This window comes from Rhinichthys klamathensis, unplaced genomic scaffold (assembly GCF_029890125.1).
Source record: "Rhinichthys klamathensis goyatoka isolate OS25496 unplaced genomic scaffold, OSU_Roscu_1.1 h1tg000271l_1, whole genome shotgun sequence".
Taxonomy (NCBI): Eukaryota; Metazoa; Chordata; class Actinopteri; order Cypriniformes; family Leuciscidae; genus Rhinichthys; species Rhinichthys klamathensis.
This window is the reverse complement of record NW_026606791.1, coordinates 1,320,505-1,338,852: the sequence shown is the minus strand read 5'-3', so window position 1 is coordinate 1,338,852 and position 18,348 is coordinate 1,320,505. Positions and strand designations below refer to the sequence as shown.

Genomic DNA, 18,348 nt, shown 5'->3' with positions numbered 1-18,348 from the left:
TCTCTCTATATCATCCAAAATCTTTTTAAAATTTTTAATTGCAACACAATCATCCTTTTAGTTACTTTGATATATTCTGCAACTCACATTTGTTGGAGTCATTAATTTTACATCAACTTATAAAAATTACTATTATAGATCTTTTCTTCAAAAGGATTCACTTTAAGACTTCAATCTTTTGACCTTTTTTTTTATCTCTTATTTCTCAGACCAAAAATTGTCACTGTCGTCATTTAAACACTGATCTATTTTCAACCCTACATTATTATCAGAAATGTGTCACGTGTCAAATGGTCCTACTGACCACAGTCAAGACAATCTCTGTCATCTGGTTGGTTCGTGTGTCAGCCTCAACGGCTCCAACTTAGTGCACGCCCTTGAAGCAGTGTGTGTCCCATTCAGGAATGTAAACAGAGCTACTGATTAAGCAGTTCTCTGTATTCTTTTACAGTCCACCAGTGGCGGATTTAATCATAATAGCCCAATCATAATCTTCATCATTATTATTGGCAGAACATTAATTTTCATAAGCTGCAAAATATTGTTTTCACAAAGTGTCTGTTTAACTTTAGTCGCTTGTCGAGGGAAATTATCCCTGACCCAGAATTTCTTTCACTTGCTTCTTGTAATCATCGTAAGCAATACGAGGCTAAACATTTTAATTTTTCAGTTTGTTTGTAGCCAGTCAAGTTTTTTAAATTTCCAATCAGAATCAAAATCCTGACTACCATTTACTTAATCATTTCTGCAAATTTATTTAAAGTGAGGGCTTTAGAGCACAGCTGCTTACAGCGTTTGCTTTTCCTGTCTCACTATTTGTTTCAGGACTCTTCAGGTTACTGATTAAGTTATTACATTTTTCTGCCATATCTTAATCATGGTTCATACTCACCTGAAGTTATTGCAGAAATGGAGGCGGCGATCTTTGAACAACACAGCTTGGCTTCTGCGTGATGAAACTGCAAAGTATACTCCAAAATCACAGTTACATATACTGGTCCATGCCAATTTGGGTCACAACTTTTTTTAATTTTCTCTCGGAATTGTTCCTGATGCATCCCTGGCAAACAACCCTATTATTGTTAGTATCCCTAACTGCCTGATTCACTTCACTAAGTTCGGGGATCCCCTATCTGAGATGGAAGAGATTGAGCAGGTTTACGGTGCCACTGGACCTCTAGCCCAGGGACGTGCTCTGCTGGGGTGGTGCTACACCAGTAATGCCCAGCGGGGCCCCCACAGAGCACGCTTCGCTTGCGCTGTCTGCTGCCGTTACCCTTAACGACGCTCTCAGCGACTTCTTATACTGTCAGCAGTATAATTAACTTACTCCTTCACTCGCCTCATCGGAGTGAAGCTTCACTCGCCTCATCGGAGTGAAGCTCTCCCGCTCTCCTTCAAAATCTCTTCCAGTCAGACAGCCCTAACAATTAACAAAAGCTTACTACCTTGTTTGTTGATTTGCCAGGGGTGTCACCGAGAATAATTGCCAGCGCATCCTCCACCATAACTGTAAGGGGTAAACAGTCAAAGACCCAGAACCAGATATGAAGAATGAAGACCCGGAGTCAGAACTATAAAAAATTAAAGAAAAGTTTTACTGAAGATAGTTTGCATTTTCATCAGCAGAAGTCAGCTTCAAGACTCACACAGGAGTTCGTAGGCCGCCCCGCTTACAGTTACAAAGATCACAGCAGTTATACCATTTCCAAGGTCTAAGCTACGTCATTGCTTACAGGTTGAATGATTCTCATTGGCTAAGAAACATGAAAGCCTAAACAATTTAACACATGTGAGGAGATAGGGGTGCCTATCGCCATTAGTAAAGATAGTTGTCGTCCACTCATTAGATTTAGGTCTGTGGTGGCCTCGCAGGTTAGAGAAGGGCGCCGGGGTGTCTGGTCCGACCGTCCAGAACCTACATAGAATGTCATACGCACACACACACAAATAACAGACACGAGCAAATAACAGCTCCCATCAAGGCTGAAGAGAGTCTGAGCTCCTTATTATCAGTTAAGTATACCAAAACATAATGCCAAAACATTCACTCATTTAGGAGAAAAACAGATCACTGGCATTTACTCCCAAGGAAGGAAATATACTGGAAAGAATACATTTTAATACAACAATTAAAGTTTGATAGTAACGCTCAATATAGCTTGACCATATGTCCAGCGAAGGATCATATGTGCCCACGCTGCCTTTAGGACCCTCTAACCTTTCTACTGATCCCAGAGAAAGAGACAAACGGCCTTGTGGGTTACGTGGCCTTCGTGTCCTGCGTGTACTACGTGCAATCTCAAAGTAAGATTGGAATGCACCTAAAAGAAACTGGTTACTTACATCCATGCATTTAAGAAAATATAATTTCACAAGCACAAGAATATAAAAATTATTATGTGATAATGAATATATTTGATTATTGATTTTTATTAAGGAAGTATATAACCATTCAAAATGATATATGATTATATATGTATTTGAAGAGGCAAGGGATTTTGACCAACCCTTCAACAGAAAAATTACTCTGAACAACTTTTTCTGTTAATTACATAAAATTCAACCACAGACAAGTGGTCAGGTTTTTCTTTGAAAGTACATCACTGCAGCCATTAATACTGATAAATTGTTATTTGTTAGTGTAATGTTTTAATTGAAAATATACTGGAAATGTTAACAAATGGCTGTAATATTTTCCATTCTATGCAATAAAACTTTGGTTGTTGGTAAGGAAAGTTCTCTGAATCTTTAACCTCTTTGTTTATTCCATAGTTTAAATACAAAGTTTACATGGTGTTACAGGTTCAAATGTGTGTGAAATAAACAGCTTTCCCCAATAGCTTTTATGTACATTTATAAACTTTGTAAACAAACAATTTTACACATGTTGGTTTCATTTTTTATGACATTCATGTATTATGAAATTCATGTATTGTAATTCTTTATAAAAACTTTCTACAACATTTCAGGATGCCCCTGGGGACAGTATTGTCTACAATGTAAGCTTAATACAATACAATACAATGTAAGTCAGACTATAAACACGTTTCAGATAAAAAGGACCTTGTAGTTTTTACAGTAATGCCCTGATCACATCTCTTAAATGCATGTATAAGTTCACAGCTTGATATGGGTCACTTGGAAGGTTCAAATGAGAGTCAGAAATGATAATGTTGCACAGTTCATTTACATCTGGATCGCATGGTATGGGGCGTCGGAAAGTACACTCATTCTTGCAAATTTTAATACTTTCAGTGTCAGCTGAGGTGAGGAAGTCTCTGGTGAGATAAAGTTCAGGCAGTCCATACATCACACTGGGCCGACCACTGGGGTTGCTGATGTTCTTTGATGGCCTAATAGTGTGTGCATTCCAAACCTGTGCAGTGTCATCCAGCTCATCCTGTAAAACATTACAATAATAATGATAAAATAAATTTGAATTAATATAATTATTTACTTAAAAAATATATATTATGCCTTCATTTACCCAGTGTCTCATTGTTTCAAACATCCAGACATCTAAGGAAAACAAGATGGTGGATTCTGCACTGATTATCCACAAAAAAACAAGTTTAGTCATACTGCGTTAATGTGTAACCTGTTTGGAACAATGTGACGCGAGTAATGACATAATTTTGCGCACGCTCTCTCTCTCTCTCTATCTCTCTCTCTCACACACACACACACACACATAGAAGCAAGCATCAAAACATAATTTCCATTGCACTCACTTGGATGAGTCCCATGCAGCAGAACTGGAGCAAACTTTTGTCCAAGAATTCTCCATTGAAGTATCCGTTGTCTCTGAGATGAGCAAACAGGGAAATCCAGAATTCCATGCATTCCTTGCGCAGAAACCCCCACCAGTACTCGATCCTTTGGTTGGCAGTACTTGCACCATCCAAATAGCTGTCAAGAGTTTCATCAGCGTGAGTGATGTGAAAGAAACGCTGAAAGTCTCTAACATGACCATTTTCGGTTCCAAGATCCCCCCTAACAACTCTTGGGCATCCTCCCAAACGCTCCACCGCATCAATATAGTAACTGCCTATTAGCTTTGGATCGCTGCTAGTTGTGTATGCATTAAGCCAGATAATCTTCCTAGAAAAGCCGTCAATGCAACCATTAATACAAATGCCATACGGTTTTAACTTATCGTATGAGTCCAAATGCCAAATAAAGTTGGGTCCCTTAGCAAAGTAGTTGCGCCGCCTGAGACGTCTGGCTCTCCTCACTGCAACTCCTCTAGGGTCCAGTTCCTTCAGCACCAAGCGCACATCCTCCTTTCTCACACGCAGACCCTTCTCTCTGCATTTGGCGTACATCCATCGGTACCCATGAAGTTGCCCAGAGAACTGCAGTTGATTACGGATGAAATCAACAAGGTCCGCTAAGCTTGAGTAATATTTTCGTCGAAACAATCCTCTTTCGCGTAATATCCTTTTCAGGTGTCTTTCACTTGTGACAAAACCGTGCCTCGAACTAAGCACTGACTGTATATCTTTGTATTTGAGTCCAAGTTCAAAATAAACCTCTATAAACCCCTCCATTGTGAGCATACGGAGCTTTCTGAACCACTGCCAACGTGTCTGTCCGAGCTTTTCTTTTGCGTGGGAACGCAAATATCTTTGCGAGGGAACGCAAAACTTTTGCGTGGGAACGCAAATATCTTTGCGAGGGAACGCAAAGTTTCTCGAGGGAACGCAAAAGTTTTGCGTGGGAACGCAAATATCTTTGCGAGGGAACGCAAATATATTTGCGAGGGAACGCAAAGTTTCTCGGGGGAACGCAAAGTTTCTCGAGGGAACGCAAACGTTTTGCGAGGGAACGCAAAAGATAAAAAAAAAAAAAAATTCTCCCATCCTAAATTTTTTCCACCACCGCGTCCCTTTAGGGGCTCCGTAATAAACAAATAATGACTGAAACAACAAAATTACTAAAACTGTAACTAAAATTAAAATGGCAATATAATACATAATAAAAACTAGTTGAAAATATTAATAAATATGATAGTTTGTCAATGAAACTAACTGCATCATATCAGGCAGTATAGAATGTTCTGTCCAGGCCAAAGGCTGTTCCAATATACATACATATATATATATATATATAACATTTTCTCACTTGCTCCTCCAAAATACCCAAAGTGCCTCAAAAATATTTCGGTCTGGTGACTGTGCAGGCAGTCTGGCTGTTAAGCATCTATGGGGCTTTTTCACACTGTAAATCTCACGGATGAAAGACAGTGAAGGTCGACTGATCAGAGAGTAATACATGTTTCACATTGTCCACAGCCCAAGATTGGCACTACAGAAACCAACATTTGGCATTGGCACGAGTGACCAAAGGTTTGGCTATAGCAGCCAGACCGTGATTATTTTTTGGATACAATCCTTACCTTGACATCCCTTTTAGCTTCCTCTTGTGTCCACTGTTACTCCTGTTAGATGTGGTTTGCCCTATGTGGACGTGGTGATATATGCCGACATTACCCTGGATATCATAGCTCGGCTTAGTTTTTTCACCCATGGCTTTTCCATTCTGGACTAGTTTTTGTAAAAATAAATACTATGGTGTAATATGCCATGTGTTGTTCATCTGAGGCTGTATTTGCCTAATTTTAAGACTTGTCAAGGACCAGATGATTTTTTATTATGTCCTGATACATAAATTCAATTCAAAAGGGTGTCCTTTTTCTCCCACATGAGTCATGACATAGGCTATATATGTATAGGCTATAGAACAAAAGTTGAAGGGCGTTTTTTGATATTCTAAAGCACAGTATAAAAAAACGTAAATTATAAATTTGAAAAAGAACAAAATTAGGATGTTTACACGACAGCAATGTACTAAAAAGTTGTGTTTTTCACATACAGATGACAACGTCGTCAAAACGATCCCCGTTCACATGGATCCGCAAGAACATGAAATCCACAGGGAGGAGTCGGATTCAGATCCAACTCCTCCCACCTTACATATACTTAAACCAGGGGTAGGCAAGTTTGGTCCTAGAGAGCCGCTCTCCTGCAGAGTTTGGCTCCAACACTGAAAAAAACCTCTCCTGCCTATAGCCTTAGTAATCCTGAAGACACTGATTAGCTTGTTCAGATGTGTTTGATTAGGGTTGGAACTAAATTCTGCAGGACAGCGGCTCTCTAGGACCGAACTTGCTTACCCCTGACCTAAACCTACCCATCTCCACCCCCTGATCCCTAAACCCACCCCTTATCCCTAAACCCACCCCTAATCCCTAAACCCACCCCTAATCCCTAAACCCACCCCTAATCCTACCCATCTCCACCCCTTGGATCTTGATCCGACTCCTCCCCGTGGATCTCATGTACTGCATTGAGGTGCTACTGGAACTTTTACTCGTTGAAAACCATTTTCAAAAGTGTGCATTTTCAGGCCAACAAAACGCTATTTTCGTGTAAATGAACGGCCAAAAAGCACAAAAAGTTTATTTAAACAAAAGATTTATGTAAAATATTGTATTAGCAATGCAAGAGTAAGCACTCTGTAAAGTGCACATCCCAAAGTCTTCCAGCACATCCCAAAGACTTTCGATGAATATAAGATCTGGACTCCAGATTCTTTCACAATCTGAGCCCGATGAATCTCCTGGAATATGGCCATGATATGTTTTCCTACATGGTTGATTAGCGACTTTTTAATGCTGAATATCTCCAGGAAGTCATTAACACCTATTAGCATTACCATTTGTTAGCAGCATTCCCATTCATCTCAATGGCAGACGCTCAGAACAAGTCCCCATTGTGTTGTGTAAAGAGCCTGTAGTGTGCTGAGGTAAGTTTAGGATCTCATATGTGGGTAACATAAGAGGATAGCTCATTGAGTTATTGAACAGAGATATTAATAATTGTTATATAATGTAGTTGATCACCCTGAATACTCCTTATAGATGATGTGTGAACATAATATTTTAGAAGATCTTTAGCTTTCCTTTACACTGAAATGTTTTTGGATGAAGACAAAAAAGTTGAAGGAGTGTTTTACAGGCCTTGTGTACTTCTTGTTCTGAGTCCCGTGGTGACTGATACTAAATTATGAGGAAGTATCCATGAGCAGGGAAGCGAATGAATGCTTTCATTATTTAGACTGATTTTCAAACACTCTCCTGGAACAGCACTGCTCCTACACTGGAAGATGAACACTGAGATGAGGACACTCAGACTCAGACTTGTTCTAGTGGGATTTGCGTTTTGTTGTGTCTCATCTAAAGGTGAGTTTAAATCTCTGAAATTACTGATATATGAAGACAGGACTGACTTGTAGGGCCAGTCTCACCATTTTACGGTAACTACCCATACAAAAAAGAAGTTTATTCATGTGTGCTATTAGTAGGCCTATACTTCTTTTAAACTAAATATAAGAAAGTACAGTACTTTCAGTCTACTTTTTATGTACTTCTCAGAAATATACTTAAAATTGACTAAGACTAAGTATACTTGCTCTACTTCCTCAATCTTTTGATCTAGATATTCTTAAACTAAGTGTACTTGGCTTGTAGTAGGTGTGTGTAATCTCTCGATTAAGTAGTCTTTTAAATACTTTTTTTCCACATAGTTTTACATGATGTCTTATAAATTTATATTGTTAAAAAATATTTATTTCTAAAGAAAACAGATATGTTCCTAATTCTGAAAATCAGATTTTTGTGTGTATATGTAGGCTAGCTGGTAGTGTACAGGAATTTACAAATCTACTTTACCCCTTCCCCGACTGAATTTTTCGAATATCAGTGTTTTCACTGTTATACAGTATGGGGTGCTTTTTTTTTTTCTTCTAAAAGAGTAGTATGCCTCGAGAGCGGTATAGGCTGCAGTACAGTTCAGTATGGTACGCAATCTTTACCGTTTTCATTTTCAGAAGTTATGAATGGTACCCCTGGGGCCCTGCTAAAATAATATAAATAAATAGTAAACTATAAGTATGATATGTTCACTTAAAGAAAACTTACAAGTATAATTGCAGTATAAAACTAACATTACCAATAGTTTACTGAGAGTAGGCTATACTTGAGTGTACTTTCTTAAAGGGGACATAACACAGTTTCTGCCAATCTCATGTTAATCTTGAGTATAGCCTACCTATAAAGAAGTATTGCATTCTTCATATCTCCAAAGAGTCTTTATATCAGATTTATAAAAGACAGATCCAGCTGTACCACTTCTTCCCGAAAACAGTGGAGCTCCTGGAGGCATGCCGTGGGCGGAGCTAAAGAGTCACGAGCAAACAAATGGAGAGTATACTTATGGTGGTCAGCTAAACAAATGTATTTAAACACACACAATGCATCATTGCATTATCCCTGGATAACGTCTGATTCACTATACATTCGTGTTGTTTATGATTGCCAACAAAATATATTTGATGCAGTTTTACTTACCGCCTGCGCTTCCGACTCATGACCGGGATCTTTTATTGCTGGGACCGCTCCATCTTTCAGTTTCAAACGAAAATCTGCAAATCCAGCGTTGAACTGGGCGTTGTTTATAAAACATTCGTCACCGAAATGGTGGGAACAAACAAACACACTTGCACAACTCTCCAGGAGAAGTGCTCATAAGGAATTCCGCCCTTTATGAATCAGAAAAGTTGTCATACGTCCAACTAGTTTTTTTTTAGTTTTTTTTTTTTACTTTGGCCATGTTTAGCATGAGAATTAACGGTGTTAATAGGTCAGAATGCGTGAAATAGCATTAATAATAAGTTTACTACTGTTAATAATAATAAGTTTACTACTGTTACACTTACACTTAAACATATACTTACATACTAAAAAGTGGGCCAATTTAGTGTCAATCGAAATAGTGCACTTACAAGCTTACTTGTACATGGATCTTATATACTTACTACATAAAGTATAGCCTACTTATATATTTGAACTTTACTTGAGTATATACTTTATAAAATGAACTTGTGGTATACTATACATAAATTATTTTAATCACATGCTCAGAACCATTTTAGGGAACAAATTGCAGAAAAATAAAATAAATGACCTCATTGTTGAATATGCACAGATTTCTGGATGTATTGAACCCTCAAGAACATGTCTTAACTGGCATATACTGACTTTTATTCAAATATCTGTCTGTTCCCTTCAGATGTTTATGTGTATCAGAACATTGTTGAATGCGAGTATGGCAAAGTGGATTTGTCTGATATGGTCTACATAATAAAGCTGGTCTTCAACCAGAAGCTCATGTGCAGTTATGACTCGAGGCTGGGGAAATATGTTGGTTATGATGAATATGGAATCAAGAACGCTGATCATTACAACAGTCAGGGCTGGAAGATGAAACAGCGGAAGGAGGAGCTGGAGACACTGTGCAGAGCTGACGCAAGATTCTATGTCAACAGCACAAGGAGAAGGGGTAAACAATGTATTTTACATTCTTCTTCAGCATAATGGCATTTTAAGGAAATGAAAAATAAAATCAAGGAGTTGAGATAGTCTGAAGTGGTCAGGTTATATTTAGTGGAATCCTTTTTTTTTTTTTTTTTCAACAGTGCCGCCCGTTGTTACCGTACGTCCCACTAAGAAGGCTCATTACGGTCAGCTGACCACCCTGGTGTGCCATGTATACAATTTTTACCCACAGGCCATTAATATCACCTGGCTATTGGACGGATCGGAGGTCACTGGCGACGTGATCTCCACTGAATTCATGGATAATGGTGACTGGAGGTACCAGATGCATTCACACCTGGATCTGGTGCTGCACAGAGGAGTCAGTGTGAGCTGCCGAGTGGAGCACAGCGGCCTGGAGAAACCTCTCGTCGTTCAGTGGGGTGAGTTCAGATCGCGAGCTACTGTAATACTGTATATCAATCATTGTTTAGATGACTGGTGGAATTTACCAGTGGTAGTTGGTGCTGATCACTTGATCCATGAACAAAAGAACAGCACACTGCCACAATCTTCAACTTCTCATGATTCATGCAGAAGAACTGACCACAGGGTAATTAACGTCAACTAAAACATATATATATTATATATATATTTACTTTTTATTGAAATAAAGCTAAAGCACTTAAGTTAAAGGAATAGTTACTTAAAAATGAAAATGATGTCATCATTTACTCACCCTCAAGTTGTTCCAGACCTGTATGAATTTCTTTCTTCTGCTGAACACAAAAGAAGATATTTTGAAGAATGTCAGGAACCAAACAGTTGATGGACCCCATTGACTCCCATAGTAGGAAAAAAAAAAATACTATGGAAGTCCATCAACTGTTTGGTTCCCGACATTCTTCAAAATATCTTCCTTTGTTTTCACCAGAAGAAAGAAATGCATACAGTTTTGAGGGTGAGTAAATGATGACAGAATTTTCATTTTTAAGTGACTAGTCCTTTAAAGCACTAAAATTACACACTAGAATAAATTACTAACTTAAACTAAAACTACTCTCCGACACTTCCACTTATTTTTCTCACTAATGCAAATGTTACTGCATGATGTTTGTGTTGATGTTGCACTGATGTCATGTTGGAATTACTGTAGTAATTTCCCAAAAGTAACATCCACAATGCACTTGCATTTCAACGTAATGATGTTCAGATGGCTCTCATGCACTGTTGGTTTATTGATTTGCATGTGAACTCTTACAATAGGTCATTTGTGTCTGTCACCTGCTGTTCATTCTCTTTCTTTGGTCTTTTCTCATGCTCAGACTCGACCTCCCTCGATACCAGAATTGCAAAATTAGCTGTTGGTTGCTTTTGTTTCCTTCTCGGCCTTATTGCGGCCTTTTCTGCTGCATACATCTATTACAAACGCAAGCACAGAGGTAAAAGTCTACCACTACTGATCATAACATAATGGAGTGATAATCCAGGATAGAAAGAAACGATGTAAACACTTTTCTTGTCTTCCCCATAGGTTTCTCTTCCCTTCCCCTCAATTGAGCGCCTTTTTCATTGAAATTAGTTTGTGATGTTAAGGGTTGAACCATTGATGAAAATCAACTCTGCTTTTACATGGATGTGTAAATGTTTGATTCCCTGTTGTAGATTATGCTCATTTTAATAAAGAATATATTTTTTTACTTACCTATGCCTGATTGCCTCTGAATCATTTGCACATCAAAGACTTGTGCTCTAAACAAAGCATAGCAACAAAAAAAAATCCTCAAAACTGCAACAATGTATCAGATAAGTTCATAAAATTGTATCAAACATGCAAATCTATAGGGATTCAGTTGTATTTTTAATGATCTGGTGTTGAATGATATCATTTAGGGTAGAAAAGCTGCAGAAAGAAAACACTGACTGCATTTACTCTAACAGACACAAGGGAGCGTCGTTAATTGTTCTCTTTATTTCCCCAGACGCACAGCAGAGGTTTGGGTTTCAGAGCAGGTGCAGTGTGCAGCTTATTCAGTCATTATCACTCCTGAAGCATCTCATCTAGGAACAAACATATTCAATTAACAAAAAATAAAGCGATTTGTAGTTTACGCATTTTATAAAATCTGTAAAAAATGAGATGTGGGCCTATAGAAGTATAAAAATGATAAAATAAATATAAATTTAATAAATAATGTAATTATATATTTTTATAATTCGACCATATCTGTACATATTGTCTACTTTCTGCAGCTTTTCTACCCTAAATTATATCATTCAACACCAGATCATTAAAAATAAAACTCAATCCCTATAGATTTGCACGTTTGCAAATCTATCAGTTTCTTTTTGTTGCCATTCTTTCTGTGCACTGTAAGCTTCTGTCACCAAGAAAAATTCCGTGTGTGTGTAGGCTACTTTACAATAAAGCTCATTCTGATTCTGATATAGGCTATAACGTTATAAAATTATAACTATACTGTATTTTAACTGTTTAAGATTTATTGATGGGTCCCTTGGAATTTTATCGAAGCCAGTATTTGACCACTGCTCTAGAATTAAATGTATTTTGAACATTAGCGCAGCAGGTCTTTTTTTTCTTCAGTTGTACACTTCTGCTCTCTTGTGGTCAGTATTGAGCGTCTGGTTCTGCAGTCGGTTACTATTGCCAGCGCTCACATTCTCCATTTGTTTAGCGACTACATGAATAACAAAATAAACATTTACCTCGTGTAGTAGGCTTATATGTGCTTGACATTGAAATCGAGTAGCAACAACAGTAAAACGTTCCCGTTAAAATATATATACACTCATATAAGAAAGTAATGTTTTTACCGAGATAAATGTGAGCGAATTCGTTTTATTTTATTCATTAATCCTTAAAGAAGAACATCTGTTCTGTACAAATTGCGTCGTCCCACTCATGACTGTGAAGCAAGGGAAAAAATATCTGTGGTCGTTAACTCCCTCTAGTGGACATAATTAGGTACTTCAACACACAGCTGACCGTCATGGCGTCGTCCTCTCGTCTCATATCCAGGCTGACATTAGTGACGGGTGAGATTTAAAAATATTTTATTTGTCTTAATGGCCATATATATTTTTGTATAATTTAAGTTATAATACAATTTTATAGTTGAACACGATTGTTATACAAGTCATACAGCTAACATTGCCGTTCACTTTCAGTGCTCGTAAAAACACCTTTGTTTTGATCATGTTTAGAACTATTTAAACTAAAGATTGAGTCTGTACAATGCAACACAGCTTCAGTATTTGTATATGGAATACATAACACATAATAAGACTAAATGTTACACTGTAGCATTGTGCAATATTTGGGGCATCATGTGTAATTTTGTTTCTACTAAAGTTTAAGGAAATGTATTGGATGGTATACGTTTTTGCATGTAAAATGTATTGATTAATAAAGCCGTCATGGTGATTTTGTTTCAGGGGGTGGCAGTGGCATCGGCAGGGCAGTGTGTCAGAGATTTGCCACTGAAGGTGCTTCTGTGATAGTGGCTGACCGCAATGAAGAATCAGCCAATCAGACCTTGGAACTCCTGTCACGTGACCACAAAGGTCAGGATCACATGGCTCTTGGGGTGGACGTGTCCTCAAAGGACAGTGTCGAGAACCTAGTGACAAGTATTCAGGTATGACAGACATGTGTCTGTGCTGTTCATGGGCTCTTCTGCAGCTCTGAGGGGTTGTTGAATAATAAACCAGAATGTTCTCTTACAGTGCCGCTACTTCCAGCCGGCCTCTGTGTGTGTGAATGCAGCCGGGATCACTCAAGATGAGTTCCTTCTCAAGATGGAAGAGGATGATTTTGACAAAGTCATTGATGTCAATCTCAAGGTGCCACAATCTAGAGTCTAACTGTAGCGTTTAATTATGAACCTGTATTGAAACAGTCATGAAAAACAACAGAGATGTTTTTCATTTTAATCATTGTTAAGTTGAAAAAAAGGTGATTCGAAATCTTTTGTATCAACTGTTTTTACTATCACTTTTGATCAATTTAATGCTTGCTGAATAAAAGTGATAATTCCTTTATAAAAACAATTCTTACTGACCTCAATCTTTTAAATGGTAGTGTATATATAGTTTTTTTTTCATTAAAGTTGTCCCCTTCTCCTAAATGTTGATCTCTTGATTTGATCTTCTGTATTGATGATGTGTTTCAGGGTACTTTTCTTCTGACTCAGGCCGTCTCTAAGGCTTTAGTTTCTGCCGGGTCTGCGAAGGGCTCCATCATCACTGTGGGCAGTATAGTGGGCAAGGTCAAGCATTACTACCATCATGCTGTAGTACACTATACTCACAGACAGTTCTAACATTTTTACACCAAGGATGCTTAATAAAGTCATGAACGTTGTCTTTGTCTGTAGGTTGGGAATGTTGGCCAGGTGAACTACTCCGCTTCTAAAGCTGGAGTTGAGGGACTCACTCGAACCGCAGCCAAAGAGCTCAGCAAGTATGTGAACATTTTACTGTGACTAGAACATATTACAGACCTGCACATTGTAACTATATTATGTTTTGCTTTAGGGTTTGTGGAGCTGCTTATGTGTTAGTAATAAGCTGTAAACATTACATTCTTTAACAGTTTTTATGAAGAGAGATCATGTCTCTTTATACTCTATAATTTGAATAATTTACCATAAAAGATGTTTTGTGCCTTTTAGATTTGGTATTCGCTGCAACTGTGTCCTGCCAGGGTTCATCACTACACCCATGACAGATAAAGTACCAGAGAAAGTCATCCATAAAGTAAGGAACAATATTTGTGTCTTCAGATTAAAAAAATGAGCTGATTATTTGTCATTTAGAGTTATTTATTAGATGTGACGTCACATGATCGTTTTATTGATTTAAAACATCTTTGAACTTTATTGAAGGATCTTAACCTTTTTATTATATTAATGTATTGCATTGCCAGATATCTTACCACATTAAAGCCACTTTTACTGTAATATTTTGGTTATTTTGTGCAGCTCACATCTATCATCCCAATGGGAAGGATGGGAGAGCCTGCTGGTAAGTATTTCTTCATTATACAAAAACATTTTCATGAATGGACTTGAGTATCACACCAAATGTGTTCTAATAATTGGGTTGGATGATCACTTTGTATATATAATACATAATATGATATCTTTCACTTTGGCTCGTCTCTGCAGAAGTCGCTGACGCGTGTGCCTTTCTGGCTTCTGATGACAGTCGATATATTACTGGAGTCAGCATTGAAGTTGCTGGTAAGAAGCTTGATCTCTTGCTGAACAGCATCTTCAGCAGAAAAACTGTGTGTGATTTGATTTAGAAATATGCTGTTGTCAATTTAACTTTTCTCTTTAATCAATACAGGTGGACTCTTCATTGGCTGAAAACAATGTTAAAAGTCTCTAAATTGTTCACCAACACAGTGCCTTTTTCTATGAGAAACTGTCCTTGTATAAATTTGATGTAATTGCTGTAAAAATATTGTGTACAATGCAACAAATGAAAATTCTATATTTATACAATTAAAGTGTGAAAATTAATACTGAACCCACTTTTTAAAAAACAATTAAGTTGACACAGGAGGAAATGTGTTGATGTGTAGTTTAATGGGAATGTTTGGACCAAAACAACATCAAGTCAAAGAATGAAGACAGTTAACAGTTTAAAACCCAGACTAATAGAGCGCAAACAAAGCTGAGCATTTAGATGAAGGTTTTTTTTTTTAATAGGTGTTAAAAGGAAAGTGGGCAAATTAATTATGGTTTCAATAAGACATGAGAAGACTTGTGCTGGGAAGTTGTTGAAAGGTGAAAATGGTAGTTTGGTTCAAAAAAAAAAGAGGCAGATCAAATATTAGCAAAAGCACCATGTGATCATGACAACAGGGAAACAAATGGGGAAAAGAACAACAAAGGAGTCCAACAGCTCTTTAAATAGATTATATATTACACAAACAGATTTTGAAGTACTTACATAAAACAAGTTTTAGCACCATATTTGTTTTAAAGACAGATGTTTGTCTTTCACCGACAAAAACGATCCTAGCAGTATTGCCCTTGTGAGAAAACCACACAAACAACTTTTAATTCACAAATCATTTTTATAGCTTTTCATTCCCCTCTCCATGTTTTAAAAAAGAAACAAAAAATATACATAAAAAACAAACCACCATCAGTTTCTTTCACTCTTCCTGTCCCCTCTCCACTGCTGTCTGAGTCTCGAGACGTTTCCGTCCTTTTATTGTCTCCATCTGCACTAAACTCTCCTAAACCTCAATGCAATGAAACAATGCAATATTATCACCAATAACTGATCACAAGCAAGTATATATATCATACAGAGAAGGCAGATTTGCTTTCTGGGGTTTAATTTACATATTTAATAGATTGTTGAAAAAGAAAAAAACTACAGGAAATAATTACAGATGAATACCACATTATTTTTGGACTGCAAGTGTTGGTCATTTTCTTGTGAGCACCTGTTTGTTTCACAAAATAAATACAATAAAATATTTCTGTACAAATGGTTCTAATGCACAATTCCAGCCTGAACACTGTTCACACGAAAGGTCAAAGGTGACAAACGGATGGGTTTGTCATCAATACTGAATGCCGTGGGTCAACCGTGTGCAGATTGTCAGATGAAATGCAAATTTGTAAAAGGCCCCTGTAGTAAAAATACAACCAGCTTAAGTTCTTTCACCATAAATACTGGACTGGTAAGTTGGCAGCATGTCTATAAAAACTTCTTTTTTTTTACTCTATAATAAATGTACAACATTATCAGATTCAGTACAATTTCACACTGTAAATGGCTTTGATTTCATTGCATATATATATGGCCCAAGTCATTCAGTACAGTTACAGTGCTGGTGTGATTTTATTACAGCACAGAAATGATTCTAATTTCACCTTCTAATGGAATTTTCATGCTCAGAATTTTCAGCTTCCATTCCTCAGTTTACATTTTTCACCTGCATTCTATTCTATAAGGAAAGGGAGGACGCGAGGAACGGTCAGGCATGGAGGTAGGAAGAGTGGAACGTCTCGGAAGAGAAACAGTGGGGAGGGGAGCTGTAGGAGAGAGGGGGCCGAAACGGGACGGTCTTCCGCTTTAGGCCAGCAGGATCTGCTCCAACACACTTCTGTTACTTGACAGAATATTTGTCAATATCTCTCCTGCGAGAATGGCTCTCTTCTCCTCTTGTTGTCCATCCGTTGCTGGGAGTGTTTTTCCCTGGGCGTGTACTTTGTGTGCAACTTTGTTTCACAACAATGTGTAAGTGTGTGTGTGTGTGTGTGTGTGAATCTATGTGTCCCACTTCTTACATGTAATTTCAAATGTCTTTTTTTAGTGTTGGCATTATGTCTAGGTTTTAAGTGCATGATTGAGTGAGTACGTTTCTGTGTGAATGTTTGTATCGGCGATTGTATTCCCCTTGCCCTCTGCATGTGTGTGTTTATCCCAGGAAACAGACAGGTCCCACTTCAAAACCAAATTTCTGATTGTCCTCCCCAAAGTCTGAGATCCTGATGTCCAGCAGAGGGAGCTGCTCCACCTGAGGTGTGTTCACCTCCAGCACTGTCCTGTCCAAACCTTTACGATACTGCAGGGAGAAAGAGAAAGAAATGTTTAAGAGGAGGGACAGAATACCGTGTAATGAGTAGATAAAATTACACAAGAACAACTACCCAGCAAAGTGATATTTTTAATAATATTGTATTTTTGGTTGCAGTTGAAACATTCTAAAAACACACCTAAAATAAAATAAATGATCTAATCAAGATATGAAGTGCTGTTTACATATTTAAATAAAAATTTAAATCAACTGCAACTTTGAAAAATAGCTTTGTATGTGCACTTTTATACAACCAACATATCATTTTCATAAAATACCCAGTCGACTTTACATCATTATAATGTATTCTTCCAATGAAAACAAAAATTTAAACCAAACTACAAATTTTTATACACTTTTTCATTGAGCTTTTAATGATGCTAGCATTATTTTTTGCAACAGTGTGAATATACACTATCGGTAAAAAGTTTGGGGTCAATTTATTTAAAGAAATTGATGCTTTTATTCAGCAAGGACGCATTAAATTGAACAGAAGTGACAATAAATGTCAATATAATGTCACTTATATTGTTACAAAAGATTTCTCTATCAAATAAAACGCTGTTCTTTTGAACTTTGTATTCATTAAAGAATCCTAAAAATGTGATGCTCTAGAAATGTTTCTTGAGCACCAAATCAACATTAGAAACCGTTGTGAAGGATCATGTGACAAAAACTGAAAAATCCAGCTTTGCCATCACAGGAAGAAATTACACTTTAAATATATAAAAAAAGACAAGAGTTCATTTAAATTGTAAAAATATTTGACAATATTACTGTTTTACTGTATTTTTTACCAAATAATTGCAGCCATGGTGAGCATAAGATACATATTAATTAACATGACTTAATTAAACATTATTAAAATATTAATTATTAAACATTATTTTAAAAAATTAATTAAATGAATATACTTAAACGGACATTTAATGTTAATTTAGTGTAAAAAAATACATGAATTAAAATGATTTGTGGAGTTATGTAAGCTTGCATTTAATAATACTTAAATGTATTGCAATCTCTTGTTCATTTATTGGTTTTGAAAGGTAACTCACAGAGCATCCGTCGACGAGGGCTTTGATGTAGGGGCTGGTCTCGTAGCTCAGCTCCTCATCGTTGGCTCCCTGGAAGTGTAGCGCCCGCTGGTAACCGCTGTCGGTCGTGAGGTCAGCCCAGGCCACTGACCGGTGGCAGTGGTAGGTTAGGTTTTGACGGGCCTGGACGCTGAGCAACCGCAAGAATCCCAGCTGGACGACACCTACGGGCTCTCCACTCAAGTCAACATATGAAAACTACAACACAAAGGAAAGTATTAATTAATGATTCAAAATACATTAAGCTT

At 37.3% G+C, this 18,348-nt stretch overlaps 3 protein-coding genes across 9 annotated transcripts in view; 2 read left to right on the top strand and 1 right to left on the bottom strand.

The window, feature by feature from the left end:
- The first annotated feature begins 7,080 nt into the window (after window positions 1-7,080).
- LOC130102351 (SLA class II histocompatibility antigen, DQ haplotype D beta chain-like) lies at window positions 7,081-11,037 on the top strand. Its single transcript, XM_056268369.1, has 5 exons — window positions 7,081-7,246; window positions 9,135-9,404; window positions 9,541-9,822; window positions 10,705-10,821; window positions 10,914-11,037. Exons 1-5 carry the CDS (start codon window positions 7,105-7,107, stop codon window positions 10,937-10,939), a joined length of 837 nt encoding a protein of 278 aa, XP_056124344.1. The 5' UTR covers window positions 7,081-7,104; the 3' UTR covers window positions 10,940-11,037.
- Window positions 11,038-12,362: 1,325 nt separating this feature from the next.
- On the top strand, window positions 12,363-14,928 carry hsd17b8 (hydroxysteroid (17-beta) dehydrogenase 8). Its single transcript, XM_056268373.1, has 9 exons — window positions 12,363-12,436; window positions 12,836-13,038; window positions 13,127-13,243; window positions 13,573-13,668; window positions 13,777-13,862; window positions 14,074-14,158; window positions 14,383-14,425; window positions 14,569-14,643; window positions 14,753-14,928. The coding sequence occupies exons 1-9, from the start codon at window positions 12,391-12,393 to the stop codon at window positions 14,770-14,772; spliced, it is 771 nt and encodes a 256-aa protein (XP_056124348.1). The 5' UTR covers window positions 12,363-12,390; the 3' UTR covers window positions 14,773-14,928.
- An 815-nt stretch (window positions 14,929-15,743) lies between these two features.
- The window catches only part of col11a2 (collagen, type XI, alpha 2), a 34,781-nt gene continuing 32,176 nt past the window's right edge, over window positions 15,744-18,348 (bottom strand). For all 7 annotated transcript variants that reach the window (XM_056268309.1, XM_056268310.1, XM_056268311.1 and 4 more), the window contains 2 exons: window positions 18,062-18,298; window positions 15,744-16,994 (listed from right to left, as the gene is read on the bottom strand). In XM_056268309.1, coding sequence (XP_056124284.1) covers window positions 16,848-16,994; window positions 18,062-18,298 — 384 coding nt within the window. In that variant the 3' untranslated portion in view covers window positions 15,744-16,847. The remainder of the gene's footprint in view (window positions 16,995-18,061; window positions 18,299-18,348) is intronic.